This window comes from Malaclemys terrapin, chromosome 10 (genome assembly GCF_027887155.1).
Source record: "Malaclemys terrapin pileata isolate rMalTer1 chromosome 10, rMalTer1.hap1, whole genome shotgun sequence".
NCBI classification, from domain to species: Eukaryota; Metazoa; Chordata; order Testudines; family Emydidae; genus Malaclemys; species Malaclemys terrapin.
In genome coordinates this window covers 6,242,113-6,263,392 of record NC_071514.1, presented here as the reverse complement: position 1 = coordinate 6,263,392, position 21,280 = coordinate 6,242,113, and the positions used below count along the sequence as shown (strand labels likewise).

Sequence of the window (21,280 nt, the reverse complement as noted above, 5' to 3'; positions counted from 1 at the left end):
ACTATCTCAGGGTTGTTGCTGTTATTGTGTGTTTCATTGCGGGGATTATCTCCTGCTCTGAAACTGAGAACATCCCATAGTCTAAGACAAAGATATTTGCTTCAGAGAGAGTCCCGAACCTATAAAATACTATTTAATCTTCTTACGGGCTGCAGGTATTAAACTGGATTGTCTATTCCTCCAGCAATATGCCCTTCACACCTGACCCTGTCTCTTATCAGAATTCAGCTGGGAGAGACCTAACAAAAATGGGATAATTTTCTGCTGCTTCTACCCATAACTCATCTCCTTTCTGGGTGCTACATGTCAAAGAAGCCTCCAGCACTAAATGTTAGCAATGGAACCTCAGTTCCTCTTGAACATCATTTTTGAAGGTAAGCTATGGAGCTTCATATGATTGCCTGAGAGATCTCTGTTAGATAAGATAGTCTGATCACAAGGTAAAGGAATGGATTTGAATAATACTGGTAAGAGAAAATACTCTGCTTATAAAAGAATATTAAAATGGTGTTCAATCAATGAGACTGGAAAAACAAGGGCTAGATCCTCAGAACATATTAAAGTCATTGAGCTGTAACAATTTCCATCACCTGATGATCTGCCCTTTACATGCAAAAGTTGTTTAGGTAGCTCGTTTTGGAGAGGAGAAGGAAATGGTTGTGTTTAAATAAGGGGTTAGTTCAGGTATCTTTTTCTGTTCTCTATTTTTCTTCTCTTTCTTTTATTTTGCTTTTTTTGTTGTGTTATGAAGGGTGACTTAATTTCCTTTACTTCTATACACTTTATTGAAGAATACAGCTGACTGTACCATTACATGCCTATAGTTAAGGTATGCACATGCACGGGTACTTTTTAGACTCCAGGAATAAGATTTATATGATCGACCTCTCTCTCTCTCTGTAGCCCCCCATCACTGGAGTCTCTGAGCACCTCCCAAGTATTTAAAACAGAGATAGCAACATCTGCACCTGTCCCTTCCTTTCCCCTAGTTAGAAATCTAAGTTGATTAGCTTATGGAGTTTTAAATATGTGGGCTTGAAGAACAACTTAGTGAATGGCTTAGAGTTGTATTCTATTTACATCCTCTCCTCATTTAATATAATAATCCCATTCTGAAAATACTGTGTTCAAAATAATAGTTTACGATACAATACACCAACTCCAGACCGCAAGGTGAATGCTATTCACCCCCACATCAATGTTTCTGTACTTCCATAGCCCAGGTCTCTGTTGCTTTGGTATTTACAATTTGGCTCCCTCTGTAAGTACGGAAGATATGCTAATTATCCCCAAACAGACAGTGTGATAACTAGTCCACTTTGCCAGTCCTAATTTGGACAGTAGGTTTGAAGAGGTGTAGCCATAGTAACAAATGAATGCTCAGCACTTTTGTTTTTACTATAGCCAAGCCTTGCCTTCTGCTTTTCTCAAACAAAGCAAACATAGAAATCACCTTTTGCTTGGTTTGTATCTTGTGAGAGTGCAAACGTTGGGAAGCTGTGGAGTGGCACTAGCTGGGAGATATTAGAGCAATTGCCAGGTACATTTCCAGCAACGTGTCAAGCTTATATAGGTAAGTAACTGGCCTGTATGTAGAGTGGATTTAACATGTTGGGTTCATCCTTAGTACTTAATCTTCTATAGTGATTTAGACTGTAAGTAAGCTCCTTGGGGCAGGGACCATGTTGACTTATATGCTTATAAAGCACTGAGCAGAGTGTTACAAACTATCCGTTGGACCCAAATCAAAACCCAGATCTGAAGAACCCTGAGCTTTGTGGGACGAAGTGATGGGGGAGAGCAGAATTCAGATACAGAGCTGAATGTTGTGGCTGGCTCATCTCCATAATGAGCCAAACCAAAATGCCAGATCTGTACAGCCCCAAACTTTGGGAAATGAGGGGGTTGAAAGCTGGATCTAGATCTAAATTTGCCAGTTTGGACCCATCTTGTATAATGCAAACATAATGCCAGTTAATAATGGGTTGAGTTGAGTTAGGTGACAGGAGATCCTTGCACTATGTGTTTCACACTAAAACTTCTTCTTTTGTAGGATTCTACACTTTTTATAGCATGCAGTTCCGGTCCTGTTGAGATCCCCACATCTAGGAGCAGCAAGAGACTCCCAATGATAGGTGTAAATGCAGTTTGGTGACCAGGAGAAGTCTCCATTGGCTCCAGGAACATTGATCAGATTCGTGAGCATTCGGGAAATGCATTTACCACTGAGGAGAAGGCTTCAGAGGAATCGGGTTCTTTTCTTATTGGCCATGGTGTTGGCTTTTTCCATCTATCAGCTTCTCTGTGGCCCTAAAATTCGTTCAGCACCTTGGACAGCATCTCAGCCTGAGGACCAAGTGAAAGTGACCACCAGGGACCTTTCCAGCAACAAAGCCGTTGCAGCAGACAATGGAACAACAGCATCCAAGATAAGGCATTGTGTATATGTGGACCCTACGCCAACCATGCCCATCACATCATCAGTGAATGCAACCCCACCCCTAGGAAGTGTCAATCTGACCCACCTGGATGAAGAGGGAAGTTACCCAACACCCCCCTCCCATGGAGAATACCCTGAAGACCTTTTTAGCTTGGAGGAGCGCAGGAAAGGGTGGGTCATACTTCACATCTTTGGCATGATGTATGTGTTTGTGGCCTTGGCCATAGTATGTGATGAATATTTTGTCCCCGCGTTGGATGTAATCACGGAGAAGTTGCAGATCTCCGATGATGTGGCAGGGGCCACCTTCATGGCAGCAGGCGGATCAGCACCAGAACTCTTCACCTCTCTCATAGGTGTCTTCATCTCACACAGCAACGTGGGCATTGGCACCATTGTAGGCTCAGCAGTGTTTAATATTCTTTTTGTCATTGGCACCTGTGCCCTTTTCTCGAGGGAGATACTCCACCTGACCTGGTGGCCCTTGTTTAGAGACGTCTCATTCTACATTCTAGACTTACTGATGCTCATCCTGTTTTTCTTAGACAGCTTCATTGTTTGGTGGGAAAGCATCCTTTTGTTGAGTGCCTACATCCTCTATGTGCTCACCATGAAATGGAACGTTCACTTAGAACAATGGGTGAAGGAACAGGTGAACAAGACAAGAAATCCCGTGAAGGTAGCCGCTTCTGAAGACACAAAGAAGGTTAGTGTCCTCGTTGTTTTGTTGCCTCGTTGGGAGTATTTGTTCTCACTTAAAGCACAAGGAAAGGTTGAGCCTCCTTGGGAAAGGGTGCATGAGACCAACCTAATCAATCCTTTCAAAACTACAACGGTTGGTTAAGACAATTGCTTTACTTACTGATGATTGTTAAAAGGTGAGGGAATGTAATCTAAATATTAGGAAGTGAGGGGGAAATCAAGGAAAAGTCCATAATCCATTCAAAGGGGGCTCAACTGTAGAACAACTCAGACTGTATCCATTAGGTGCACCTCTGCATTTTCAGAGAGATGTATGGGATTTTCCACTCAGCTGTCATTAGTGGGAACTAGATGATTCAGTCCCATTCAGTGGTGGAGATTCAGGGCCTACATTAGCAGTCGGGAACCATAGAAGACACATTGGCTTGAAATGTGCATTCTAGGAGCTAACAGGAGCATTTCTTTGGTTGTTTGAATCTAAACAATATAAGGATCACAACCCTTCCCTTTCACCTATCAGGCTAGATCAGGGGTGGGCCACATCTGGGTGGAGAAATTGTATGCAGGGCCATGAATGTAGGGCTGGGGCAGGCAGTTGGGGTGCAGGAGGGGTGTAGGTTGCGGCAGGGGCCTCAGGGCAGGGAGTTGGGGTGCAGGAGAGGTGCAGGCTCCAGCCTGGTGCCGCTTACCTCAAGTGGCTCCAGGGTGGCAGTGGCGCGCAGTGGGGCTAAGGCAGGCTTGCTGCCTGCCCTGGCCCTGTGCCATTCCTGGAAGCGTTCAGCATGTCTGGCAGTGGTTCCTGGAGATGGTTCATTCGCGGCTTTGCCGTGCACTGCCCTCGCCTGCGGGTACCACCCCCAAAGCTCCCATTGGCCACAGTTCCCCATTCCCAGCCAATGGGAGCTGTGTGGGATGGTGCCTGCAGGCGAGGGCAGTGCATGGAGCCCTCTGCCTCCCCAGGGGCTACAGGAATGTGGTGCCGGGCGCTTCCAGGAGTGGCGCGGGGCCAGGGCAGGCAGGGAGTCTGCCTTAGGCCCCGCTGTGCCACAGGGCTGGCAATCCCACACGCCGGATTGGAAACCCCGATGGGCTGTAGTTTGCCCTCCCCTGGGCTAGATGCTGAGCAGTCTAGGCTACTGACTCCTGTGGTATATGAAAACTATGTGTAACTGTGGTGTCATCGCACCTTTTCTGTACAGAATTTGAAAAGGAGCAGGGACCAAAGAACGATACCGAAAGGGATGAGTGGCACAGAGAGCGCTCCACGTAAATCAGGAGACATGTGCGCAAATACTGCAAGACAACCTGATCTAATGGGGAACAGAGTTTTTCTAAGGAGTTTTGCCACTTTCTTCAACTGTGGATCTCCAACCCCCTCTTGCTCCCCTAAAAGAAGCTGAACAAAGGGAGCAAGAGGGGGCTGGAGATCCATGGTTCAAGGGTGGGTCAGTGTGGGGCCCAGGAGCTGCCAGTCCATGAATTATGCTCCCCTCTGAACATGGCAGATTTCCCATAGGAAACCCCTATGTAACCTCAGCTGCGTGCATACATTGATACACACACCCTGGTCAACAGCAAGAATCAAACATGGGGTCTTCTGCACCCAAGGCCCAGGCCCCTGCACTTTGAACTAAGGGAGAATTCTAGCTGTGAGACAGCAGACGACTGTATAGGTGCTGGAACCAGCCATGAGCAAGAAATGTGATCCCAGACTCCATGTGCGGAAGGCAATGCTGCACAGTGCAGGGTTAACCCCCTCTGCACCGGCTCTCCCTCTCAGAAGATGGGTAAGGCATAGATGCTGTGGACAGAGGCAGTGTTATCCAACTCCTCAGGAAGCACTGCAGAAGGGGAGGCCATCCTGGGTCTGGCACAAGATCCATATGACTGTGTTTTATCTTGCTCACAGACCCTGGGGATCTATAGGGTTTCCAGGCCACTCCCTCTACTCCTCTATGTGGCTGTGAGTTCCTCCCCATTGAGGCAAGTGTGTGACTCCAGTTCTGTGAGCAAACCTCATAGGCAGAGATTTGTAGACACTTCCATGCAAGGGCAGCATCCGTGCAGGTTGATGAAGAACTAATGGCGTTCCCACAATTTTATATTCTTGTTTCCATGTAGCAAGGCAATGGGTCAGTTGCAAGGGATGGAGCAATGCACTCAGACGACAGCAAGAGACTGGAGGTAAGTGGATGTAATAGTCTGTGCAACACTATATGGATCTGGATGTATTGCAACTGGAACCAGCCCTGAATTTAAATAGATGCACCAAGCAGAAACCATTTTTTGGTCAGGAAAGGAAAGGACACAAACTCCTTTCAGGATGTGTCCTCTTCTCGGTGTAAGGAAATACGAACCAAATCCTGCCTTTGTGAACAGAAGAAGCCATGGGCATTGAGCAAATGGAAACTAAGGCAGAAACTGGCTTGTTGTCTCAGGATAGCCCAGTGCTGTAATCTGATGCTACTCTTGGGGATACGGTGAACTTGATCAGAGAGGCAGGCTTAGTCAGAGTAATGTTGATGATTCTCAGTCCACTTCCGAGCAGACAAAAGTCCACAATAGATAAACCACCATAACTGGAACTAAGGCCCCAAGCCAGCCAACAGCTTAAGCATGTGCTCAACTTTAAGCATATGCTTTGCTGGATCAGGGCCTAATTTAGGGACCTCCTTGTTGGCAGTCTCTGGAGAGAGGCCATGGATAGGCTCTGGAGACTGAACTCCTCTCTCTTCCCTGGAGCTGGCTGAGACACATTAGTGAGGCAGGGCTGGGAAACCTGCATTGCTGCTGCCTGTCCTGGCCCTGCTGATTGGCTCGGGGACATCAGTCTCCTGGGGTGTCAATCCCGCTTTCACCAGGACTAAAAGACAGTAATGAAGGACAGGAATAGTCTGACTGTGGGGAAATAGCGAAGGGGCCTGGGATTAATGGCTGTGTTGTACATTCACCCTGTTCTACAGCTCATGCCATCCTTACCGCAAGGAGGCAGCTCGGCCTCTCTGCACAACAGCCACATGCGCACCACCATCTTCCAGCTCATGATCCGCACCCTGGACCCCCTGGCCGAAGGTGAGCTAATGCCCCACCTCTGTGTGATTAGACACTGTTCTGTAGCCTGGAGGCAGGCAAAGCTCACGGCGATAGACACAGGATCAGGTCCTTGGCTGGTGAAAATCCATTCAGATCAGTTCGGCTATTCCAGTTTACAGCAGCTGAGGAGCTGAGCCGCAGCAGAGTGTGCATATGATTATTTCAGAACGGGAGTCCTTTCCCTCTCTGATCCAGGGCCCTGTGCCTGGGGGAAATGGCACTCCATTTCTGATGTGCTAGGGGAGCTGTTATTACAACAACAAAAACCACCCAGACTCATTAAACATACCTGGGAAGAGGCAAGCAAGGACAAATTCAGCACATCTGTTGTGGCTGTGGCGCTGAACAGTTTCCCCAGCAGATGAAGGATGACGGGTCACATAAAAATGCACTTTTCCAAGCTGATGTTTAATGGTGCCGTGAATTTTAGCCAGATGTTTTCTTTTCGCCAGGCTATAAAATAAGCAATGTAGAGATTGCTGAGGGTAAATCTGACATCGATGTGTTTTGGAAGGCTGAGCGCTCTTACTTTGGTAACACACAACTCTCTTAAAATTACAACCCTAACCCGAGGCCTTCGGTTCTTACTGAGGTCAACTTGCTTCCAACCAGCATGCAACGTCTGGTGTTTTCCATATGATGCCAGCCTCTCCCCTTATGTTATGGAGGTGGCACCATAGTGCCCCAGGATTCCCAGTGGCTGTAGGCATGTTTCAAAATGTTAATGAAAGCGCTAGCTAATTTTGCCTCTAATATATAATTGCAGCTATCTGGCATGCATAACAAAGTATTAAGATGAGAATTTACTTGATGTGTGAACTTCATGAAACAGTATCAGAAGTGATACTAACACCCACTTTTGATCTAGGGTTAATTAAGTACAGGGATATACATAATGTAAATTGATGGCAATCAACAGGTAATAGATAAGTGCAGACAATATCATTCACATTTCCTTTGACCCCTATGAACCCTCCAGCGAATTAGTACACTTAACATTCCTTTGATATTCACACATAAGTTAATTGGCCTGTTGCTCTGACCTGAATGGGTCTGTCAGAGTCACAGGCACTATAGAAAAAAGAATGCAACTAAACAGATTAAACTAGCAGTTGAAGAGAAATAGATCACCAGTGACTTCAGGGGGTTTTCCTCTTGTTACACCGCAGCTGCAGTTGGCCCTGTGAGCATTACAGCCAGGCAGGAGGAGGATGCAGAACAACAGAATCAGGGCTACCAGTTCTTTTCAATAGGCTCACTAGGCCATGCTGATCTCCTGGCATGGAATGCTTGAAGCCAATTCCAAAAGAGGAATATACAAGAAATTAACAAACAAACCAGGAGGGTGGGATAGCTGACACGGATCCTCTAGTAGTTGTTAGGCTGCTGAAATGCACAGGCTGACACAAGTTACCTGCCACCTTGAATAACTGATAGCTTCTCCATGAGAGACAAAGCTCAGATTCATGGGTAACTTGCAAACAATAGTGGCACATGTGCTGAAGGGAAGAAAGAAGCTGCCACCTGGAATGGAGAAAACAAACCATTCTGCAGCGGGTTGGTTTATTGCTTTGCTATAGGAAACCATACCGCTAGCCATCAGCAGAGAGGAATCAATCTGGGAAGGATCAATAACATAGGTGAAGATCACCGTATTTTCCCAACAGTGTCTTTCTCACAAGTATGGCTCCTGGATTGGACTATGGGTTTATGGAGGACTTACTGAATTTAACCAGCCCCCACTGTTCAGTTACTTTGGATTATTCAGGGCCTAGTGAGGTATCTTGATAGCCCACCTTGATTAGTGTGTTTTCCCCCCCCCCCCAAATACTGCCAAAGCCTTAACTCCGCGAGGAGTCCTGAACGCGGGCAGCGTGAACAGCACTGCCAGGATAAATGGGGGCAAGGCGATGGTGGAGCGAGGCTGCTGAATAAGCCAGAGCACTGACAGAGACTTAACCTACAACTACCCTTTCTCCCTGCACCAGCCTTCAGGTGATGCAGCCTCCTCGGCCAATGACAGCCCCCCCTTGGAACGCATGTCAGGAGAATTAATGTCCCACTTTCAAATCACTGAGGCTGATCGCATGCAAACTGGCCAGTGGCCCGTCAGGCCTGAAGCTAATGAGTTTATCTTGATCGAGAGATGCCCTCACATTCCACTCCTAGAGGACTCCATAGCTTTAGCTCAGGCAAGGGCAGGGAGCCAACAGCTTAGTCCCGTTCAGGGCTGGGGCCTGGCTGCCCTGATCCAACCCCTCTGCAATGCAAGTGCTTTATCTCCACTAGCAGCCGGGAGAGTGTCAGGAAGACAGGGTGGTCTAGTGGTTAGAGAGCAAGACTGAGCATTTGCCACAGCACCCATCTGTTTGCATCTGTGCACAGCAATGGGGGAGCTCAGTCTTGGAGCCTCCCATACCCACTCTGCACAGGGTTAAATGACAATACAAGGGGAAAGGCCGCAGGGAGTCTGGCTCTGACTCATCCTTTCCCCATCTGTACCGGGGGGATGAGCGCTAGAGCGGGTTGGAAAACTAAAAACACAGGGCTTCAATTTTCCCAACTCCCCCCCCCCCCCCCCCCCCCCCCCCCCCCGTCCCATTTCTCATTGAAATATCATTTGGCTAAAAATGCCCCAACCAACTCTGACATCCAGCTGCCTGTGTCAGGTGCTATGAGATCGTGGCCTGAGACACTAGTGTTGCCTGATTTATGGATTCTGTATTAATTATACTGATTACTTCAGAATTCCCAGTTAACACTCAGATAGGTTCTTGTCCCAAGATTAGGCCCAGTATTATTAAAATGACTGTTCACAACACTCACCCTTAGGAAACGCTTCTGTATTTGTGATCAGTAGTGAGAGATAATATCGGATGAGCATGTGAGCAGCCCTATCCTCTCACCATCCCCTGCAGAACAACCTGAAATGTTAATCAGTCCCCTCCACCCTCAAAACCTCTCACCGGAACTTAGTGGTGCTTTCAACCCAGGCTGGCTGCCCCATCCTGGGATCTAGCCTAGATCCCACGTGCTGCTCTCACTGGGGCTAGTAACCTCCCCACTTTGGTAAACCACTCAAATGCTGATAGTCCTCCAATGCCTTCCCACAATGCCCAGTGTGCCCGGAAGGACAGCCAGGTTCTCCCACAATTCACGGGGAAAGAATTATAGAGCAGCTCAGCTTACTGCAAAGAACCCAGGGCCGTACCCCCAGACATCCTAGCACCACACGGGGGAGCACAGTGCCCGTGACTCAAGGAGGAGGCTTTGTGGTGTGGCTGCTCACAACTGGGCCAGGCCAATCCACGAGCCAATGACACGAGTTAACACTGCAGTGACGAGGGGCCTAACAGGGACTCAGAGGAGTTTGTCGTCTTCATGATCAATGAAATGTAAAGAGCATTTTTCATCCCAGGCCCTGGGTTTGCCAGGCTGCAGGCACACTGGCCAAACCTCATCTCCAGTCCCATGACAGGAGGAGGAGCTGCTTTAGTTTTCATGTAATCAAAAACTGAGCAAAGTCAGCACTACTCAGGTAACAACAGCATCTTACCTCAAAATGCCTTCCTTCCGCATCCGCTCGCTCTGCAGCATTGAATATCGGCCATGCTGATGCACTGGAAGGAACGCCGTGCTCCCTCTCCCCCCACACGTCTTATCTAGACTTTCTTTCAAAGCTGGTTATTTTAGATTTCAGGCAAACCACGCTTTAAGAGCTCAGGGATAATTATTAAGTGCTAACTGCCTGGAGACTACAGTATAACAATCCTGGTCAGCTAGCAACACTCTAGAGCTGAAAACTCCTTGGGTCTCAGGTTTGGCTGCAGCCCATACTACAAGGCTCATTGGGTGGGAGTTAATTCCTTACACCTGATGTCAGGCCTGTCCCTCTTTTCATTCCCAGCAAAGTTTAAAGACAAGCTTGACATCATGAGCAACTTGGCCACGGGCAAACTAGGCTCTCAGGTCAGACAAGGAGTGAAACCGGAAGGTGAGCTCAAGGCAAGCTGCGCCATTTGCCTGTAGAGTCCTTTTGCTTTGCACTGTACTTGCTCACCCCACCAGCGCTGCAGGTCCGGGGCTGCCCATGAAATGTAGCCGTGCAACACACGTTTCCACGCCGTGAGCACTGATCACATGCAGCTGTCTGTGCAAAAGCAGCCGCAAACGCTCGGGATATAGACCGGCACCAAGAGCTGGCAAGCAAGTTAATTCCTGCCGAGCCCTGGGAGTGCATTAGTGAAATAAGCATCCAAATGGAAATGGCCGGGATGAGACGGGCTATTCAATCAGAAGGGCAGATTGTGCCATTACATTCAGCAGGTGGATGCTGTTGCGTCACTAAGACACCGGTGGGGGTGGAGGGGCTGCAAATGGGATTTGTTCTTTAAAACAAACAAAAGAGCCTTAGCCTGGGAGCTGGGTCTGACTCCTCGATTGGAACATGGCAGCGTGACTGAGGGGGCACAGAGTAAGAAATGTCCCGTGCGATTGTCTTCTGAATAGTTGCTGGCTTTAGCTACACCTCTACCCCGATAGAACGCGACCCGATATAACACGAATTCGGATATAAGGCGGTAAAGCAGTGCTCCGGGGGGGGCCGGGGCTGCGCACTCCGGTGGGTCAAAGCAAGTTCGATATAACGTGGTTTCACCTATACCACGGTCAGCTTTTTTGGCTGCCAAGGACAGCGTTCTATCGAGGTAGAGGTGTATTTCAGTAGCGATTCATAGGCTGCTTGAGCTAAGACTTGTAGAGGCGGTCGCTGTCCAGCGCTGTAACATGGATCTGTGCTATTCGTGGGGCTGGAGCCATCTGAAAGTGGATGGGTAAAATTCACACTGAAGTGCCCATCTCCACAGGCACGGTGCTATACCACTGGAGTGCCCTGACCATGTAATAACATAGTTTGGTCTTGTCTGTGTAGATGAGGACCAAGCTGTGGTAAAGCCCTAAATGAAGATCTGGGAACATATCCTCAGCAAATTGTCATAGTTCCACTGACTTACCCCAGGTGAGGCTCTGCCCCCTACAGGATCTTTCCTGTATAGATGGGCCTAGGCTACATCCTCTCCATGTTACCAAACTGTGCTATATCCTCGGGCCAGATGTTGTCGAAGTCCCACTTCTGTGCATCTCATTATGCAACCCCCCAAATGGCACATGCCAAGGAGAGCTTCTGAAAACCTGACCTCACATTTGTACAAGGTTGTAAAAACAGGATCACTACGACCATTATAAGGGAATTAGGTTCACCTGCACAGCTCAGGCCAAACCATCCTACAATACTAGTCTAGGTATGATCCTGTTATAACATGATCCCCTGACCTGGCAGATTTGGCTATATAGATGGGCCCAGAATGTATTTGCTAAGCCACATGACAGCAGCATGTCAAGATCCTATTCTCTCTGACTCAATGCCCCTCTTCCCGCCACTATCCAATATCCATGGTCCAGCACTGTTCGGAGTGGCTGTTTTCAGGTTTCTCTTGCTTTCGGTTACAGGGGTTAATTACATTCCTGGAGGGACCAGCACAGAGGAGTCTGGGGATTTTTTCCTTTGTGTTATCGGGTGTCAGCACTTTTCTCTTTGGACATGTGCCCGGTGATTAGGGATTAAAGTCTGGCAGACAGAACAGTCGTTTCTGAGAAAACTTGAACACCACCAGCCCCTAGAGAATGCCCCCGTCATGGTGGAGAGAAGGAAAGAGAGCCCTGCCTCCTGCCTGGTTGTTGAGGCTAGCTTTAATAGAATTCTCAAACTCTGTGTCCATTAGCGATCAGCCAATCAGCACTCCCTCCCCTCGCTAGATCTGCCTTTAGCCGCGTGGGGATTACATAAGTGATGCCCCAGCACAAAGACACGAGGCAAAGCTGCTGCAACAATCTTATGACTAAGGTTAGCGGGTCTGATTGTGCCCTGCTTTTGCTGGCCAGACTCTCTAACTGGGGTGAAGCTGTAGGATAATCAGAGGGAACAAACAATAGATTGACCTTCCAACCCTTCAGAAAGAGCTCGCTTTGCACTGCTCCAGTTTATGGGGTCAGAAACGTAAATGTTTCGCACTCTCAAGCTCCCTGCTGATGCGGGGAGGTCATCTCTTACTGCTGGGCCCAGCTCTCTCTCTTATCCTTTCAACCAGAGAACAAAGCAGAAGCAGAATTAGCAACCACCGTTCAAGTAACGCCTGCCAGCGACTCCAACCTCAGCGTGGTGGAGAATGAACACAATGTGGACACACCGCCTGGCGGGCAGGTATTGTGAACTGGAGCCACGTGGAACAAGAGCTCAGCCCAGGCCAAACCCTCAGTGCCGTGTCCAGTGAAAGAGGGCACAACCCAACTCAAGTCATTAGCCACTCTAAATAGACCGTCCTTGTAGTAACAAGTTATCTTGAGTGGCAACAGAAAGCGCTAACATGAGTAACTAATTAGATCCGGTCAGCTAAGACCCCAAAATGCTCCTTCTAGTCAAATCCAGGCTCAGAGGTACTACAGCAGCGGACTGTGGTAGCCTTACGTAGTATACTGCTTTACTCCTCAAGTTGTCCCATGGATTTCGGTGAGACTGCTCCAGGAGTAAGTGACTCCGCAGTGGAAACGAGGGTATGACAACCTGTGTAAACTGGTTAGAGCAAAGACTGTGTCGTCCTCTCTGGCAGTTCTTTTTGTTTTAATGATGTGTGCCCTGACCCAGGGAAGGGATGGTGGCCCCTTTAAAGAGATGAGGATAGTTTGCTGTGTTGAAGACCTGGTGGTTGGAAAGCCAGATAACATGTATTGTCTGTGTGTGTCCAGTGCCCAACACAATGGGGTCCTGATCCGTGACCAGGGCCTCTGGGCACTACTGCAATACACATACTTAAGATATTCAGGAGTCTGACTGCAGCCTCGCTGGGCGCCTGCACTGAGATAGGATCGTTCACTATGTGGTCACGTAATAGTGACCCGGGGGACAGACTGTTCTGCAAATATTTACAAATGGGATCATCAAAAACTAGATCTCTGCCCTGGGGGATAGGAACACACAGTCATCCACAGGTAGGGTGTGTGTGTGTGTGTGTGTGTGTGTGAATACCCCCCCCCCCCACCAATGCAGCCTTCTAATGCAGTTGTTTCAAAATGTGTTTGGGGGGGTTGGTTGTTTTTTTGGGTCACAGCTCTCTCCGGATATACAAGGCAGCAGCTCTGAGGAGGAGGAAGATTGTGATGAGGAGAGTGAGGATGAAGATGAGGAGGAAGAAAAAGACGAGCCGTTATCCCTCGAATGGCCAGAGACCTGGAGAAAACAAGCTCTCTACCTTTTCCTCCTGCCCGTTGTGTTCCCTCTCTGGCTCACAGTGCCCGACGTTAGGAACCCAGTAAGATTTTACTTTCTTTATGCCACTGCGATGGATAAAGCTTTATTAGCAACAGAGCCACGGGGTCTCTATTTTCCCCATAGATCGCTCGGGCCTCTATGTACCTACTTCCCAATGCTGGTGGAGGGAGCTGGAGCCCCTGTTCTGGGACGGGGGTTGCTCTCAAAGGTGAGAAGTAACTGAAAGCAGGTATTCTTCTCTACCTTCCCCTGAATTTTACAAGGCAAAACCAGCCGGCAATGGCTAATGCCGAGTAGCAGAGACTCCTCTAGGAAACCACGGTGGCTGTGTCAGTCCCAGATTCGATATGACAGAAACACCACTGCAGCTGGGACTCTCAGCTAGCAGAGGCAGAAGAGAGGCTAACAACAGAACGAGCCCAGAGCCTGAGCTACCCTCTGTCCTCGCCAAGGAGTTGGTTCATGTTGCGAGGGAGGCAGATTGGCAGGGAAGCGTGGGCTGCTTTGCACTGGTGCTGCGTTCGTTATACCTGTTCAGAGCTAGAAAACGTCACGCCCCACGGCAGCACTTTTTTTTAATTTAAAGCAAACACTGAAAAATGTAAAGAAGAAATAAACAAAATATGTTTCTGTGTCTGCGTAGCACTGGTCATAGAGTACATTAACCGATAGGAGACTGACTTACTACACACTACTGCTGTCTAGATCCAGGGCATTTCATTGGCAGCGTGTAGTCATAGCACCTAGTGGCACTGGTTACATCAAACATTTCTCTACTAGAGCGGTTCTCAAACTTCACTGCACCTGCCACCCCCTTCGGACAACAAAAATTACTACACGGCCCCAGGAGCCTGCTCGAACCCCACCACCCCATGCGGGGGGGGACCGAAACCCGAGCCCCGCCACCCCTTGCAGGGTGGGGGCAAAACTGAAGCCCAAGGGCTTCAACCCCAGGCCTGTAACCTGAGCCACCAGCCTTGGCAAACCCATTAAAACAGGGTCGCGACCCACTTTGGGGTCCCGACCCACAGTTTGAGAACCGCTGCTCTACTACATGGCTGCAGGCCATTAGCAATGAGGGTGAAATCTGCCCACTGAACAGTCGTGTGACAGGATGCAAGGGCCTCTGCAAAAAATACTGGCAGTGGGATGAAACGCAACAAAATAGTGTGGACTGAAAACTAAGCACAGTGCAGCTTGTTTTAAGCAGCCACCCAAGGTATCAGCAAAAACTGGGCACCTAGTAGAGGTGTGAAAAATCAAACAAAACGATACCAGAAACTATGGGGCCATGTTCAAATAATTGCCTGAGGTGAAGTGATGGAGGGTGGATCAGGCTGTTGGGAAGATCAGACTCCTAATCGTTTTCAAACTTGCTTTGAACAGAGGTCTAGAAACTTCTTTGCCATCACATTTCTAGGAGCCATCATCTGGATTGCAGCATTTTCCTTTCTCATGGTGTGGTGGGCACATCAGGTAAGAGGTTCTTTTTCTGTCTAGAAACAAAGAGTGGTTCAAAAAACAAGTAGAGGGGGAAAATGCCCCACTGTGGCAGACACCTTTGGCCTGGTCTACACCTACAAATTAAATAGACCTAGCTACATGGCTAGGGCTTGTGAAAAATTTTGCACCCCGTGTGACACAATTAGGTCAGCCTATGAAGTGTTCCACTGACCTACCTTCCACCGTTTGGAGAGGTGGATTATATTGACGGAATAACTCTGTCGATGTAGGAAGCGTCTATACTACAGTGGCAGCAGCACAGATGTGCTTTTGTAGTATAGATATTACCCTTTGTTTTCAATGACTTTACAGATACTGCCATCCAATTAACGCCAGACATTTTGTTCTGGGAGAACCCAAGTGAGAATGTTCACTTTCATCCTTTTTCATTTGACAAAGATTAATTTTTGCCCCCACCCCCAGTTTCCAAGGGAGTTTGTGCATCAGTGGAAGACATGTTGTCAAGTTGACAATTATCTTCATCGTCTTTTTATCAATGCATATTTCTATGGGGGACATAAGTGTTTGAACCTTATCTAATTAAATTTCTAAGAATATAGGGTCTGATATAGCATGGTGCTGAGTACCCTTAATGCCCTTGGCCTTAATATCAATTTGCTATTCAAGGAGAGGTGAAAGGTTCTCAGCCCCTTGCAGGACTGGGGCCTACAATATGTATTTGGTGATTAACTATAAGATAGATGTACAGTATATCAAACCACAAATCAACAGAAATTGTGGACACCAAAGCACAGTACAGATGTCAAGCAGCAAATGGGACTGTGTGTCTAACTAGGAAGACCACTCAGATAAAGAATTTATCATGATTTGGGCCAGTTTTAAAATTGGGAGAGGAAAGATAACGCCACATCTTCTGGAGATGTTCCAAGACAGAGGTGTGCTGTGCTGCAACTGAACACGCTCCCACTTGGTCTTGTCTCTGAAGCACAACTCTGCAGTTAGAAGGGGATAAAGGAAATAGATTTCCATTAAAGAAAGTATTTCATATCACAATAAGCTTTAGAATTAGGCCATCCTGTATCTTGAAAAGCAGAAATAGGCTGCAGCCTTTAAGGGGATTTCAAATAAAATCATAATTCAAATACAGCATCAAGCCTTCAGGAATGAAAAGGGTTAATTACATTCTTTGTTTCAAAACTAAGGACCATTGTTGCTGTTTATTAGGTTGGAGAAACAATTGGGATTTCGGAGGAAATTATGGGTTTAACAATCCTGGCAGCAGGGACTTCAATCCCTGACCTCATCACAAGCGTTATTGTTGCACGTAAAGGCCTGGGTGACATGGCTGTCTCCAGCTCTGTGGGCAGCAACATCTTTGACATCACTGTTGGGTAAGTACTAGCCACATGTTAAGAGTCACGTTTGGTTTGAAGTAGAAAATGCTGCATTTCTATTCCAGTCTAAATCGGACTCGTTACTTTCGTGTTGGGTACAAACCAAATTAAAGGACAGCTGGACAATTAGTGACACACATTCATTTGAACAGATTTCTTTAGTTAACCTGACCCAAAGAGAGAGTTTCTAACTAAAACCCAATGCCAGGTACTGCAGTATGGTGATAACTCAAGCCTTTTTAAGTGGTATAAGTTTTTAGTCTAAACAGCTGTAGTGCCACTGAACATGAGTATGTGGTTTAAAATAAATAGCAGCAGTTTGACCCGAAGATCTCAGCGTGCCTCAAAAACATTTAATCTTTCAGCACCAAGGTGTGAGAGACAGTGACAATGTCCCTCCTTTAACTGAGAATGTTTCCCTTTCTTAACTGACCTCTTTTAAAATTTAATGTGTTTTTTTTTTAATGGTTTAGGGTAATGGGACTTGCATTGATCCTGTTACAGTTTGATGCATTTTTATATGATAAGATCTAGAGATCTGCTGCACTCAGCTGATATTGCTAATTTTAAAATCAGACATACTGTGGTACCCACGGAGTAGCTGTTTTTCCAAAATTAAATAGTTCTGTCATTTAAAAAAAATTAAAGGGGCTTGCGCATTTAGTGTAGCTTAGAGCATGACACAGCCCAGCGATAGTTTTTGATCAATATGTTTTACTAGCTCTTCTTTAGAGAAAAGTCTGAAAACACGACTGGAAAAGGAGGGTGCAGGGAAATCACTGCCTCCAGGGAGGATTTGGCAGTGAGGTATTTGCTCTGAGGTTTGTGCTCAAGGGCCTGCTCAGGCTGGATCTCAAGTGTGGAGATAACCTCTTTGCCCGTGGTTACAAACTTCCCAGTGGGAAAAAAACCTATTGCATTTTGTCCATGTCCTGCTCAGAATCAGTCTGCTAGCTCTCCTTCCGCAGCAGAGGAGGAGGTGTCCGAGTCAAAGGACAGATACCATCTATGACAGGCCCTTTTGCGGCTAGCCTTGCACAGGGCTTTGAGCCCCCTAGAAATTTCTCCTTTTGATTCGTCTCTTGTAGGCTCACACTCCCGCAGGCCAGGGGATGGGGATTCACTGCCAGTTTCCTGCCTCAAGCTGTGAGGAAGGGGTGCTGATTGTGAGCTCTGCTTCTATCCCCAAGGCACTTTGGACCCATTTCAGGATGTGGGGTGGGGCCAGAAGCCTTGTCCTTAAGGTCCTGAATTGCCCCGGGACTCCCATCCTCCAGGCTGGCTGAATGAAGTCCTTAGAGCCGCTCCCTGTTCTGTTCCATGTCTCCTGGTCACGCTTTTCTGTGGTGGAGTCACAGCTTCCTGGGGGGATACAGGTCCCAAGCTGCCTGTCTGACCCCAAGCTCCGTGCCCTAGCAGCCCTAGGGTCAGCTAGCTGACAACAGGCAGGGCATAATTTGCCCTCTGTAGAGCCTGTTAAAGCTGCCCAGGGCCGGCTCCAGCATTTCTGCCGCCCCAAGCAGCAAAAAAAAAAAAAAAAAAAAAAAAAAAAAAAAAAAAAAAAAAAAAAAAAAAGTCGCGATCGGCGGCAGCAATTGGAAAATTGTGATCGGTGGCGGCAGTTCAGCGGCAGGTCCTTCGCTCCTAGAGGGAGTGAGGGACCTGCCAGCCCTGAATTGCTGCAGGTGCCGCCCCTCTTCCTTGGCCGCCCAAGCACCTGCTTGTTAAGCTGTGCCTGGAGCCGGCCATGAAGCTGCCTCACAAGATGGAGCCCCTTTTGGGGTCCGCTGGGAGCTTGCGCGGCTGCTCTGCCATCCCTGAAAGCTGGCAGAGGTGCTTGAGCCACATGCTGCTACATACCTGGTCCAAGAGGAAGAGAGAACAAAGCAGGCTGCTACCGCCTGCCCTAGAACAAACCCCGCAAAAGGCAAAGAAAAGGTCAGGAGCCCAGAGGCCCACCTCTGATTGCCCCGGGGACACATAACTGGCAGCAGGCCAGATACAGGCTGTGCTACAGCTTTGAACTGCCGACAGGAAGGGAATAGCCCATATGTAGCAGAAACGTGGGGGCCGCTGGACTGCAGAAACAGGAACAAAGCCAGCCGCAGGACAGGAAACACCAGTTGCCAGTGGGCCCTGACCTGTCATTAAGAGCAGATGTATTGGGAAACTAGGTGGCTAGGCAGCACATGCAAGGCTGGAAGAGGACAGGTCAGCAGGAAAGCATACGGAGAGGAAGAGACACCTGAGACCAAGCACTAGAACAGCAGTTCTCAAACTGTAGGTCAGGGACCCCAAAGTGGGTCACGACCCCATTTTAATGGGGGCACCAGGGCTGGCTTAGACTTGCTGGGGCCCAGGAGCCCTGGGCATCGGGACTCAGGTTACAGGCCCCCTGCCTGAAGTCCTTGAGCTTCATGGCTTCAGCTTTGCCCCCCTCCCCGACCGGGGGCTCAGACTTCAGTCCCACCGCTGGGGTCACGTAGTAATTTTTATTGTCCAAAGAGGGTCGTGGTGCAATGAAGTTGGAGACCCCTGCACTAGAGAAGCACATGTGTGGGAGTAGGAATCAGAGATGGACAGTAGAAAGAGAGCAGAGATGAAATGAGTGGCAAGAGAAGATGGTGGGATCAGGTTTCACTCCCCCCACTCCCCAAAGCAGGGCAGATCACATGTATTGCATTTCAGTTATGTTAGCAGCTAGTGTTGCTGCAGCAGGGATGTTGTGTGATAGACATCGGAGGGAAAGTGGTCCATTCATAGGAGGAAAAGTGGTCTGTGGAAGGTTATTAAGATGCAGCCCATGCTCTGAAGAAGTTTGAGCATGCCCCTCCCTAGGCTACACTGGGATCATCCAGTAGCAGTTTTTCAGAAGAGAAACAAAGATCTCTTGGCCTAATGCTCAGCATTTGGAGGTAGGAGATCCAAGTTTTGTCCCATGCAGGCTTCCAGTGTGACTTTACTCAAGACAAGCTCCAAGCCTGGATTCCTGAAAGGGATGAAAGCAGTCCAGAGTACTAGCCCAAAACTCAATTCCTAGGGTAGAAAGCAAGATAAGTCAGTTTTAGATAAAACAACTGACTGAAGATTGCACATGACGTTTTTCTGCATGGATCTTGATACCCATCGCTTTAGATCTATGTATAAAATTCAATTTTGCATGAACTCCTCTACGCATTCCTTTAAACTGCTTTTCCCTTACTTACAGCTTGCCAGTTCCTTGGTTCCTTTATTCGGTCTTCAATGGACTCAGCTCAGTTGCTGTCAGTAGTAATGGGTTGTTTTGTGCAATTGTTCTGCTTTTTCTCATGCTCTTGTTTGTGATCATCTCAATTGCGCTCTCTAAATGGAAAATGAACAAGCGATTGGGGCTCACCATGTTTGCTCTTTACTTTGTATTTTTGATTATCAGTGTGATGCTAGAAGAGAGAATCATATCCTGCCCAATATCGGTCTGAGGCTTGGGTGTAACTACCCTTTGGGCCGCACAAGACGATGTGATCGCCATATACAGTATGTGTAAATGAACTTGAAAATGGGTTTAAGGTAGTTATATTTTACTTACTTAAACCAATTGTAAGCTTATTGAAAATTGTAAAAACTAAGCTTAGTGAAACTTAAATTCAAATAAAGATTTCTATTAATATATTTATATGCATTAATATATATTTAGGCCCCAATCCTGCAAAGACCCACACAGGTGTTTAAAATGTTATGCACTGCAAGTAGTCCTATTTCATCTTATTACTTTCAAGACCGAGGCTCTGCCCACTTGTAGTCATTAAAGATCCCAGGCAATTTTTGCAGGAGTCAGAGTATTATTAGTCTTTTGCAGAATCAGGGTCTAAATTATTAATGAAAGGGCCTGATCCTAAATCCACTGAAGTCAATGGAGCTTTGTCAATGGGTGTGGGATCAGACCCTGATGGTGAAATTCAGCCCTGTGGAGAGAGCCAGTGCTGATCTTCTTACACCCCCAAAATAGGGCTTAAGTGGGATGTAAGTGTAGAACAGGCCTTGAGTTGGTCCCTCTAAACAGAGGGGAATTTCACCCTAAACCCTTTGGAGAAAGAGCAATAAACTGATTTCTGTAATCAGTGGGAAAAGCGTTTACCAGTTACACAGCAATCCCTGCCACATTATAAATAAGCATATAATTCTGCAATGTGATCCCTAAACTCATGGTGAAGTCCTACATAAACCAGAGGGACTCCATGTGGATCTAAGAGTCCATTGGTACAATTTGCTTTGCAGGATTCAGGGACTAGGAGAGCACACTGCAAACCAGTAAAAGGTAAAGAGAACACGAAGTGAAACTGTTATAAAAAGAGGAAGCTGAAATGATCTTATATTGCTTTTCACCCCCTGAAAGTGACTGTATTCAACTCCTGTTAGCATTAATGTGTTTTGCATAATTGTGTCATATGAAGAAATGCTAATTGTCATCCACCATTATCAATTAGCCTGTATGGTTTAAAGTTACCAATGCCTCAATTAAACCAGCAAAGTGATGAGAAACTATAGATGCTTCTGTCATTCTTAAACCATTTAATAAAATTTAAATGAACATAACCATACTGAGAACTTTAGCTTTTTATTTACTTGTAAAACTTTGTACTTTTATTCTTTTGGATGAGACAAAAAGTTTATCATTGTGAACAGTGACCTATATATTTTAAATGAATTACAAAACAAAATAAACATCCAACAAACTGATGTTGGTAAATAAAATTTAAACGTTACATATTTACAAATCTACAACCATTCATTTAAAAAGTGCTGTTTGCAAACTAACAAAGTACCATTTTAAAATCCAGATGAGAATATTATTATATCTAGAAATACCCCCTCTCTGAAATTAAA

The 21,280-nt window shown here is 47.0% G+C and overlaps 1 protein-coding gene across 1 annotated transcript; it reads left to right on the top strand.

Moving 5' to 3' along the window:
- The first annotated feature begins 357 nt into the window (after window positions 1-357).
- On the top strand, window positions 358-20,938 carry SLC24A1 (solute carrier family 24 member 1). The gene is made up of 11 exons (XM_054042514.1): window positions 358-374; window positions 2,054-3,146; window positions 5,264-5,326; window positions 6,106-6,214; window positions 10,143-10,229; window positions 10,559-10,561; window positions 12,382-12,494; window positions 13,399-13,599; window positions 14,946-15,035; window positions 16,248-16,414; window positions 19,626-20,938. The coding sequence occupies exons 2-11, from the start codon at window positions 2,142-2,144 to the stop codon at window positions 19,873-19,875; spliced, it is 2,088 nt and encodes a 695-aa protein (XP_053898489.1). The 5' UTR covers window positions 358-374; window positions 2,054-2,141; the 3' UTR covers window positions 19,876-20,938.
- The last annotated feature ends 342 nt before the right edge of the window (window positions 20,939-21,280 follow it).